This window comes from Chanodichthys erythropterus, chromosome 12 (assembly GCF_024489055.1).
Source record: "Chanodichthys erythropterus isolate Z2021 chromosome 12, ASM2448905v1, whole genome shotgun sequence".
In the NCBI taxonomy this organism is placed as follows: domain Eukaryota; kingdom Metazoa; phylum Chordata; class Actinopteri; order Cypriniformes; family Xenocyprididae; genus Chanodichthys; species Chanodichthys erythropterus.
In genome coordinates this window covers 21,406,778-21,418,584 of record NC_090232.1, presented here as the reverse complement: position 1 = coordinate 21,418,584, position 11,807 = coordinate 21,406,778, and the positions used below count along the sequence as shown (strand labels likewise).

At 37.2% G+C, this 11,807-nt stretch overlaps 1 protein-coding gene across 5 annotated transcripts; it reads left to right on the top strand.

Annotated features, from left to right (window-relative positions):
- The first annotated feature begins 3,141 nt into the window (after positions 1–3,141).
- Positions 3,142–11,807, top strand: map9 (microtubule-associated protein 9). 5 transcript variants are annotated; one of them, XM_067403934.1, is made up of 13 exons: positions 3,142–3,399; positions 3,583–3,694; positions 3,788–4,405; positions 5,192–5,376; positions 5,857–5,953; positions 6,095–6,150; positions 6,372–6,442; positions 8,369–8,522; positions 8,635–8,724; positions 9,197–9,358; positions 10,420–10,565; positions 10,784–10,919; positions 11,338–11,807. In XM_067403934.1, the coding sequence occupies exons 1-13, from the start codon at positions 3,325–3,327 to the stop codon at positions 11,455–11,457; spliced, it is 2,022 nt and encodes a 673-aa protein (XP_067260035.1). In that variant the 5' UTR covers positions 3,142–3,324; the 3' UTR covers positions 11,458–11,807. The 5 variants fall into 5 exon arrangements, with proteins under 5 accessions (XP_067260035.1, XP_067260032.1, XP_067260034.1 ...); XM_067403931.1 differs by having other exon boundaries at positions 10,417–10,565; XM_067403933.1 differs by having other exon boundaries at positions 3,785–4,405; positions 9,203–9,358; positions 10,417–10,565.

Here is an 11,807-nt window from a genome sequence, read left to right as displayed (position 1 = left end):
AAGGGGCAACCAGCCAGACGCAATAGCATGCAAATTTCACAGACAAAATAAATAAATAAATAAAAATGCTTTGGAAATATTTGTGTAAATATGGAATTTATACACTTTATACAGGGACTATGCACCTATTATAAAAGGTGCAAACAGGCTACTGATGCTCAAGAAGGCAACAGACAACATTAAGCGCCAAGAGGATGATGTGTAAAATGTTCTTATTGTGACCATATATATACAGTATCTCACAGAAGTGAGTACACCCCCCACATTTTTGTAAATATTTTATTATATATTTTCACGTGACAACACAGAAAAAATGATACTTTGCTACAATGTAAAGTAGTGAGTGTACAGCTTGTAACAGTGCAAATTTGCTGTCCCCTCAAAATAACACACAGCCATTAAAAGGTGCTACAGAGGATGTTTTGTTTTATACATTTTTGCAATATTACTTGAAACTGTCTTTACTAACTGATAAAAGACTATTTATTAGGTGCACTGAAAGGAATAATATTAATATACATCATCTGTGCACGAGGTAGGGCCTTAAAAACATCATACGCGATCACAACATACGCGATCATCGTGTAAACGATCGGCCCTCTGGCTTGTCAATCACTGCCATGACGTTCCTTGTGAGAGACGAGCGCGGCTGCGCGCTCCAGTAACTTTCCACACTCCACAGGCGCCACATGCAATGTTTTTATCAGGAGACAGGAGTAACAACTGCAGATTATGAGTTACCTGCGGTGAGTCCGACATATTGAATCCACTAACACGACACAGAGAATGCCGGTGGTAAACACTCGTGTTCCAATTCTCGTGCACGAGTTTTGGGAGGCGTCCCCTTGAAATGAGCTATGAAGGAGGGGGGTTGTTCTTACACATGCGCTGATTTCAAAAGCTCACTAACAGTCTTTGGTTTCTCAGTCGACGAAAAGATCCTCTGGATAACCTTTAATCTCTAACACCCCTTAGTAAAAATATCCAAATTGCCACTGGAGTCCTCTTCCACTCCTCCATGATGACATCACAGAGCTGGTGGATGTTACAGACCTTGCGCTCCTCCACCTTCCGTTTGAGGATGCCCCACAGATGCTCAGTAGGGTTCAGGTCTGGAGACAGCTTGGCCAGTCCATCACCTTTACCCTCAGCTTCTTTAGCAAGGCAGTGGTCATCTTGGACGTGTGTTTGGGGTCGTAATCATGTTGGAATATTACCCTGCGGCCCAGTCTCCAAAGGGAGGGGATCATGCTCTGCTTCAGTATGTCACAGCACATGTTGGCATGTACAGTACAGTGCCGGCAGCACTCATGCAGCCCCAGACCATGACACTCCCACCACCATGCTTGACTGTAGGCAAGACACACTTGTCTTTGTACTCCAGCTGGTTGCTGCCACACACGCTTGACACCATCTGAACCAAAAAAAAGTTTATCTTGGTCTCATCAGACCACAGAACATGGTTCCTTAGTCTGCTTGTCTTCAGCAAACTGTTTGCGGGCTTTCTTGTGCATCCTCTTTAGAAGAGGCTTCTTTCTGGGACGACAGCCATGCAGACCAATTTGATGCAGTGTGCGGCGTATGGTCTGAGCACTGGCAGGCTGACCCCCCACCCCTTCTACCTCTGCAGCATTGCTGGCAGCACTCATATGTCTATTCCCCAAACACAACCTCTGGATATGTCGCTGAGCACGTACACTCAAGTTCTTTGGTTGTCCATGGCAAGGCCTGTTCTGAGTGGAACCTGTCCTGTTAAACCATTGTATGGTCTTGGCCACTGTGCTGCAGCTCAGTTTCAGGGTCTTGGCAATCTTCTTATAGTCTACGCCATCTTTATATAGAGCAATAATTTTTTTTTTTTTTTCAGATCCTCAGAGAGTTCTTTGCCATAAGGTGCCATGTTGAACTTCCAGTGACCAGTATGAGAGAGTGAGACAGATAACACCAAATTTAACACACCTGCTTCCCATTCACACCTGAGACCTTGTAACACTAACGAGTCACATGACACCGGGGAGAGAAAATGGCTAATTGTGCCCAATTTGGACATTTTCACTTAGGGGTGTACTTACATTTGTGGCCAGCTTGGGCATTCAGTGTAAATTATAGGTTTAGACATTAATGGCTGTGTGTTGAGTTATTTTGAGGGGACAGCAAATTTACTGTTATACAAGCTAACTCACTATTTTACATTGTAGCAAAGTACCATTTCTTCAGTGTTGTCACATGAAAAGATATAATAAAATATTTACAAAAATGTGAGGGGAGTATACTCACTTCTGTGAGATACTGTGTATATTTTGTCCTTCAGATGCTGTATAAGAATTGTACATGTTCAAGACAATAACAATTCACTTTTTAATTCACTTTAACACAAATGTAGCCATATGAATTTCCAAATATTTCTGAAAATAAATATTTAAAAACATGGGAAGTTAGTTTGTGCTGAAATTGTGTGTGCTGCCTGTTTTCCTATATAGCCATGGGTTTTCACAGGTATAAACTCTGTGTGATCCAAAGGTTTTAGATCAGGCACTGTCTTCAACTGAAGCTGCTCAGTTTTGTATGGAAGCACATTTCCGCCACATAAGAAAAATAAATCACGCTTTGGTTAATTAGGCTATGATATAAAAAGTCAAAATTATGAGATACTAAGTAATAATTATAAGATAAAAGTCGAAATTATGACAGTCATAATTATGATATACTAATTCATAATTATTACAAAGTCATTATGGGATTTAAAAAAAGAAATTATTGCATAAAGTCAAATTATAACATACTAAAGTTATTATGAGATTGAATGGTCTTTTTGACTTTTGTCATAATTTTGATTGTCATAATTTTAACTTTTTGTGTCATAGTTATTTATTTATTTTTATATTTTTATTTTTTGAGTCAGAATGTTTCATTTTTATGTTATGATGTTAGCATGATTTTATTCTTCTCATGTGACGTTCCATAGGTTTTGCACTCCAAAAACCGATGAACTGGTAAAGCTTGGGGCATTCAATGTAAAAACGGTTTACCATAGGTTTTTTTTTTTTTTTTTAAGGTTTGCCATAGTATTTGCTACAGGAAGTAACGTCACCACACGCCCTCGTTTACGTTATGCCTTCGTCTTAGTAGGTTTCGGTAGTTGCTTTGGTAACTCGCGTAAACAAATGGCGTCCATGCTGAGCTGAACAACGCTTGCTACCTCTCATTTGTTTTGAAGCTACGGAAGGTTTTAATTGTTTGAACGGTTAACTGTTAAATGCTATATCTAAAATGAGCATGTTTGTTTGTTTATTAACAAATGATTGCATTTAAACAGTCGATAAGATGGATGACGAGCCTTTTTCTACAACGCTTGCTTACACGAAAAGCCCTAAAACATCCAGAAGAACAACTTTTCAGGTATACGCGTTTAATCATTAGTGTGCTTTTAAATTAAATCTTTATTTAGATTGTCAGACACAATTGCCTCTGTCTGAAAGCCTAGTGAGCTGCCTAGTTTCGAAACGAATTAACGTTACGTTCGTAACCGCATAAACGCTCTCTAATGTAGGACAGTATACTGTCTATGTTGTTGAATTTCAGGATGAGCTAAAGAAAGCTGTGTCTACTAGAGCCAATAAGCATAGTTACTCTGATGACTTTGACGATGATGATGAAGAAGATGGTAAAATTGATGATGATGATGATGATGATGGTAGGTACAATGTCATGCTTATCTTAAACATCTTAATTCAGTTTCAGTTTTAATGTTGTTCGTTGCCTTGAAATACTTGAATTGTTTCAGCAGACATGCTGAACAAACTTCTTAAAAGACAAAAACAGAAAAAGGAGAGATTTAAAGCTGGGAGGACAAAAGGCAAAATCAATGATTTCAAGCTTTCAGATGATGAAGAAGAAAATGTCAAACCCAAAAAAGTATCTTTCATGAAAACCAAAAGAACCAGCTCACCTGTGCGTTTTGAAGAGCTAAACTCCATGGGGAGTGCAGATGACCAGCATATTTCTTCCTATTCCATCCAATCCAAGAATACTTCTCAAAGTCCAAGCAATTCTTACACTTCAGAGAAAAATCAACTGTCAGATTCCCCTTTTTCCTCTCAGTCTGACAAGTTTCAACCAGAATCCACTTTATCCCAGAAGGATGAACAGCCAAAATCAGTTATGAGGTTGAGGAACCAAACAGAATCTGTGGTGAGGAAGAGCCTTTCAGAAACGCCACTGCCACTAAACTCTGAGAATAGCCAATGGGAATCTTCTGTCCCCCTTACATCAGAAGGCTCACAGTGGGACAGTCCAGTACCATTGCCCTCAGAAAAAGATGAGGACAACCAAAGGATTGGTGAAGATGGTGACGTACCCATTCATCAACCCAGGGAGAGAAGTGTTAAACCAAAACTCTCTACAGGTCAGGGCTACAGTCTTTGCATGTGTGCTGTTTTTTAAGATCTGTGGTATTTTGCAAGACCAATTATTACTACTGTTTATTATAATGCTGGTTTGGTGCTCAGTTATTAATAATGGTTCTTATTACTTTTGAAAGGAAGGATGAAAAGAAAGGATGACTAGAAAGTTCAAAATAACAGCACTTATTTGAAATAGAAATCTTGGTAACACTTCAGTATGGGGAACAATTTTAATTTTTAACTAGTTGCATATTAGCTTGCATATTGACTGTTTATTAATACTTATATACCACATATTAATGACTTATTCTACATTACCATATTCTACATCCCTTAATCCTACCCAATACTTGAACTTAACCACTACAACAACTACCTTACTAAAGTTATAAGCAGTAAATTAGGAATTTATTGTGGAAATAGTCATAGTTAATAGTGAATATGTGTTCCCCATACTATAGTGTTACAGAAATCTTTGTAACATTATAAATGTTTTCTTTACTGTCACTTTTAAACAGTATAATGCGTCCTTGCTGAATAAATGTAATAAATGTTTCATGCGCACAAAAGCAGCATATTATGATTTGGTATGATAAGGATCATGTGACACTACAGACTGGAGTAATGGCTGCTGAAAATTCAGCTTTGCTATTACAGGGATAAATTACATTTTAAAATATATTCAAATATAGCTATATTCAAAAATTGCTATTTTAAATTGTAATGATATTTCACAATAATAATGTTTTTACTGTATTTTCATCATATCAATTTTTGTCTTGCTCAAGACATGTCCCCCAGACCCAAGCCCAGACTGAGGACAGCCAATATGTGTGACACTGGTCAGTTAGAAGAGGAAACTCAAGCAGAAACTCCTGCCTTCAGCAGAACAGCCACATCCTCCATGTCTATACCCTTTTCCAACAGATCCTCTTCTGAGAAGAGTCAAACCTCTACAAATGAAAGTTTTCAGGTAAAAAGTTTAAATGATAGAAAGAAAAAAAGTGAAATAGCAGAAACCTATTTAAACGCTGTAAATACTAAAAACCCTGCTTAGAGATGTTACATTTTTGAATGAGTGGAGTCTGTTAACAGTAGTTAATATCTCACAACAGAAACAAGCTGATCAGGTCTAAATCCAGATTCAAGCAAATGTTTTTGACAGATCCTTGTTTTGTTTTTTTAACCCCACTAATGCGTTAAAAAACGGTATACACTTTTTGCATTCTAGGGTCTGTTTGGACCCAGTGGAACATAAGCCTATAAAAAAAAATTTAACTGCCTATTTTGGGGCATCATTAACTATGCACAGATTCATGCTACGGCCCCTTTAAATTGCACACTTACAAAATGTCGTACTAAAAAAAAAAAACAATTGTGTACCTCTTCCCAGTCCGGTCAAGATGGACCAGAATGCAATAGCAGGGTTAACCCAACCCTATTTTTACTGCAGGGTCCAGATGAACACCAGGCCATGTCAGAAAAGTCCAAAACACAGTCTTTTTCAACAGAAGAGCAAGTGTATGAGGCTCCAGCTACTGCAGACATTGGTATGTGTGTTTTAATGTTCAGACTTTCACTGATAGTATATTTTGGTATTGTTAATCTGTGATCTAACATTTAATATTTTAAAGTAAATTATAGTGAAGTATTATTAATAATTTTAAATAAATATGTAATTTTCATTCTAGTTGCCTCAGAAGAGAGCAAAGAGAGGAACCACTCAACATCATTTGAAGAAAAGCATGTAAGTCCAATTAAGAGTGAAATAGATCTTGTTCTTATCGATTACTCTGAAAGGTTGCTCTCTGAAAATGGCATCTCTCTCAGCAGTGTAATAAGAAACAGCTTTTTTTATGTTACTAAAGAATGCAGTACCCAACATATTAAGGTCAATTAAATGCCTTGTCAAAATTTAAATGCTAATGTAATTCTTAATTTAATCTGTCTTCTCACTTATCCAATCAGGAGAGTTTCCAGGATGACCTTGACCACACGTCAACCACACAAAGCCGAATGTCTAGAAAATCCACAGAAAGGTTAGTGGATTTCTTTAATACTTTATGCTGACACAGGCAGTGATGGGCATGTGGTAGACAACTGAAATAAGGAGGTAAAGTCTCTTCTTTTTTAAAAAATTTAATTCATGTTCTATTTGATGTTAACACAGCATCTGGAGCACCATTTCACAGCACACTTAATAAGGATAGTTGACAAAAAACTACTGTAATATTTATACACTGCTAAAAAAAAAACACTTTGAAAACACATCAGATCTCAATAGGGGAAAATATCATGCTGGATATCTATACTGATATGGACTGGGTCATGTGTTAGGAACGAAAGGATGCCACATCGTTTGATGGAAATGAAAATGATCAACCTACAGAGGACTGAATTCAAAGACACCCCGAAAATCAAAGTGAAAAAATTATGAAGCAAGCTAGTCCATTTTGCTGAAATTTCATTGCAGCAACTCAAAATGTTACTCAGTAGTTTGAATGTTCCCCACATGCTTGTATGCATGCCTGACAACTTCGAGGTATGCTCCTAATAAGACGGCAGATGGTGTCTTGGGGTATTTCCTCACAGATCTGGACCAGGGCATCACTGAGCTCCTGGACAGTCTGAGGTGCAACCTGGCGGAATCAGATGGACCGAAACATAATGTCCCAGAGGTGTTCTATTGGATTTAGGTCAGGTGAGTGTGGGGGCCATTAAATGGTATCAATTCCTTCATCCTCCAGGAACTGCCTGCATACTCTCGCTACATGAGGACAGACAATGTTGTGCACCTGGAGGAACCCAGGACCCGCTGCACCAGGGTAGGGTCTGACAATGGGTCCAGGGATTTCATCCCGATACCTAATGGCAGTCAGGATGCCATTGTCTAGCCTGTAGAGGTCTGTGCGTCCCCCCATGGATTTGCCTCCCCAGACCATCACTGACCCACCACCAAACTGGTCTTGCTAAACGATGTCACAGGCAGCAAAACGTTCTCCACGGCTTCTCCAGACCCTTTCATGTCGGTCACATGTGCTCAGTGTGAACCTGCTCTCATCTGAAAAGCACAGGGTGCCAGTGGGGGACCTTTCAATTCTGGTGTTCAATGGAAAATGCCAATCAAGCTCCACGGTGCCGGGCAGTGAGTACATGGCCCACTAGAGGATGTCGTGCCCTCAGGCCACCCTCATGAAGTCTGATTCTGATTGTTTGTTCAGAGACCTTCACACCAGTGGCCTGCTGGAGGCCATTTTGTAGGGCTCTGGCAGTGCTCATCCTGTTCCTCCATCACAAAGGAGAAGATACCGGTCCTGCTGATGGGTTAAGGACCTTCTACGGCCCTGTCCAGCTCTCCTAGAGTAACTGCCTGTCTCCAGGAATCTCCTCCATGCTCTTGAGACTGTGCTGGGAGACACAGCAAACCTTCTGACAATGCCACACATTGATGTGCCATCCTGGAGGAGTTGGACTGCCTGTGCAACCTCTGTAGGGTCCAGGTATCGCCTCATGCTACCAGTAGTGACACTGACCCTAGCCAAATGCAAAACTAGTGAAAAACATGAGTAGGGAAAAAAATGTCAGTGGCCTCCACCTGTAAAACCATTCCTGCTTTGGGGGTTGTCTCATTGTTGCCCATCTAGTGCACCTGTTGTTAATTTCATTAACACCAAAGCAGCTGAAACTGATTAACAACCCCCTCTGCTACTTAACTGACCAGAACAATATCCCAGGATTTTAACTGACTTAATGCTATTCTCTGATTAAAAAGTGTTCCTTTTATTTTATTTTATTTTATTTTATTTTATTTATTTATTATTTTATTTTTTTTGAGCAGTGTATTATACACACACACACACACACATATATTAATGAGGAAAAATTGCACCTTAAAAGTGCTAAAAAGTGTTATTTAAATGCACCAAACATTGAAAACTCAAAGAAGAATATCTTTTGGACATTAGACCTTCAAGCTCCCGGTCATGCAGTTCCAGAAAGTCCAAAAGCTCATATATAGCAGAGTCCAAATACCTTGGAACATTGAAGATTTTGGATCAGAGGACACAGACCCAACAGGTTCCAGAAGCAGCAGATTCACTAAGAGCTGCTGTGTACCAGGTTATAATCATTTACTAAAAACATGATTATTTTTTTTTTTAAAACTTTTTAATGCATCTAAAATGTATTTGTTTTTTTTTTTTTTTTTTTTTTTTTTTTTTTATCTTAACAGGAATGGCTAAAAAAGAAAGAAGAAACTTTAAAAATAGCAAGAAGGGCAAAAAAGCAGGAAGAGAAATTGAAAGAGGAGAAAATGCAAGAGGTAATTAACATAAACCAACGCTGCATCTGAAATCGAATACTTCCCTACTATATATGTGAAAAACAGTACGCCAAAAGAGTAGTATGTCTGAAATAATAGTATTCAACAAAAAAGTACCCGGATGACCTATTACTTAAGCTGAGATTCTGGAATGTGTATTCAATAGACACTTTACTATCCCACAGAAGAGGATTTATGAAAGTCAGTGAAGCGTTAGGTCACATGACTGTAACAACATGGTGGATTTTGTACATCTGAATTTCATTTATACTACCCATATTCATACTATATAGAGCATACTTTTTTAACCATTACAAAGTAAGTTTAAATTCAAATGTAGTACCTAGTTAGACAGTATGCGACTTTGGATGCACCGTAAAGATTTAATACACATTTCTTCCGCAATAAATTAATTGTATTCTTTGGTCAACACAGTCCTGTTGTGATTTATTTATTGTCATTTCCCTTCGAGGAAAAGCTTGCTAAAATTGCAGATGCAAAGGCCTCTTATGATGCCTGGAAAGAGAAAAAAGCTGAAATCATCAGAAAAAAAGTCAAAGAAAATCAGGAGGCAATCAACCAACAACAAATGGAAATGGATAAAAAACAAGAAAAAAAAGAAACCGCAAAACAGGTCAGTATTTTTCATAAATAATTATAAAAAAGTGGTTTATTAGAAATATTGTAAACCTTTTACTGTATTAAAAAGATGTAAAGGGTTTGTTCTGGACATTTGTTTGTAATTTATCCAGTACATGTGAGGTGCACATGAAAAACTGTATTTTCAAACAGCCACTTTATGGTTTTAAAAAAAGGATAACTAAAATGACTCGTTGTTTTCACCTCAATAATAAGCATTTCTAGAAAGAAAAAAATATGTCTGAAAAATACACTCCACATAAAGTCCAAGGTGGCACTGATCTGCCCCAACTGACGGTTGTTCAACCCAGTCAAAGTTGTTAGAATATACTCATGGTTTGAGAATTTTGTTACAGGCAAAATAATCATAACTCAAATACATGAAATGCACCATATTTCTCTTGTATAGTTTACTGTATGTGTGTGAATGTGGTTTGCTGTAGTGGCCAAACTGCACAGAACCTTGTGAGCCCTTTGCTAAAAGTCTTGAGAAAGGGACCCTTGGGAAGGTATTCAGTAACTCAGTTTCATTTGGAGTGTCCCTTCAAGTAACATTCCCTTGCCACCATGCCTGTCAAGGACATCATAACAGTGCCTTTGGCTTGAAGGCATTTTAGATCCAGCATTTTGGCCCCTTTCAGAACTGTCAAGTCCTTGTCATGTCTTATTTTATTTATTTATTTATTTTTTTTTTTTTCTGATGTCTGGACTGTCTGCAGGAGTTTCAGGTCTGCAGGCTTTACTCTTGAAAGTTGACATATCTTGCCGTGTGATGTAGTGTACTTATCTTAGACTAAAGGTCTGAATTGTTTTATAAATGCTTGCAGCTTTTGTGACTTCATAATAACTGTGAGACTGTGAAATATTTGTACTTTTAAAAAGCCATTTGCCACAGTACTAAAAATGATGGTGATTAAATAAAGGTGATTAAAAAATTAAAAGAGAGAGAGAAATATCAGAATCTATAATATACTGATAGATACAATATATACTACTAAATGCACTTTTAGAACAATCATTCACATAAATATATCCCAATCTAATTTACAAAAGCAGGTTTTTGAGAAGTGGAAAGAGGATCATGACAGTATCCTTAAAGACAGGATAAAGGAAAAGAAGCAGACTGAGAGAAAAGAGAAACTACAGCAGGTCAGAGAGAAAGAAGAAAGAAAGAAGGACTGCACCTCTGCTTTCACTGAATGGTAAGAAAGACACAATATATTAATGGTAAGAAAGATACATATATTACCCTAATTCATTCCTTTTATTTTGTTAAATAGCTCACATTTGAAGTTACTCAAGCAATTATGTATTGATTAAGATGTAAATGTGCTCTTTGTGAAGCCTCGGGTTACGGATCGACATTAATGATTGTGCCATTGTGCAGAACATTACATTCAGTTAATTACTTGTTACATAGGAGTTACCGAAAGAAGGATGTCATTGAAGAGAAGGTAAGGGCAGAACGCGAGAAGGAGAAAATAAAGGAAGTGGAGGAGAAATATGAAAAGGAGGAAAAAGAAAAAATGGCCTTGGAGATGTATGACAAATGGCTGGTATGTTACAGTAACTTTGATTACAAATAATTTCCCAATCACACGTATTATTTTGCACTGTAAAAACAGTTTTGTAGAAAATATATTTCCATGGCATTGCTGTTTATTATTTGTTAAGAAGTTGCTCTTCTTAAACTCTTCTCCTTTGTCATTTGCCATTAATTTTTTTTGTCATTATGGTAAATGATATTTATGTAAAAAGGGCATCAGTCATATTTCTACAAAGTGGGGTTTAGTGCATGGCGTCCTCGTTTGTCACGCCATGCACTATATAAACACATTTAAACAGATGCTTTGAGACTGAGACATACATGTTTTAATCTGTATTGAACATACATACATTTTTAATTGGCAAACAAAATCTTTTCACTGTTTTGATTGACATAGAATTTAAATGGTCCTGGTCCTTTTATTACAGAGAAGAAAAGAGTTTCAACAAAAAAGAGAGAGAAATGAAAAGAGGATACAGGCTATTCTTCAGGATGAGCCCCCTCCACCCTGGAGCCCACCTAATAAAACCATCCCATTTGGAAAATGAGCTTTATTTCATTTTATTTTTAACCCCCTATTTTTTTTGGCATTTTATATAATTATTTCAGGAATAATTGAAACAAATTAATGATAATGTACTGCAGTAACACTACATTACATTTTCATCATGTTGTCTTTAAATTAGAAAAGCAATTTTTGAGATATTTGTCTAAATATACATTTGATCATAAACATGGCAAGATAAGAGCGATAAATATGAGATACATAGAGATAAATATGTGCTGTTTATATATAATGGCATTATTGGTTGATCAAAGCCTTATACTTATTTACAAGAAATGTGTTTTTTTTTTTTTTTTTTTTAATTATGTCTTTAATTTATGTTCTTTTATGGAT

Coding starts and splice junctions, on each gene's coding strand:
- map9 (XM_067403930.1), top strand. CDS start 3,325: ATGGATGACGAGCCTTTTTCTACAACGCTTGCTTACACGAAAAGCCCT. Junction 3,400..3,582: donor CCAGAAGAACAACTTTTCAG/GTATACGCGTTT, acceptor GTTGAATTTCAG/GATGAGCTAAAGAAAGCTGT. Junction 8,725..9,196: donor AAGAGGAGAAAATGCAAGAG/GTAATTAACATA, acceptor TTTCCCTTCGAG/GAAAAGCTTGCTAAAATTGC.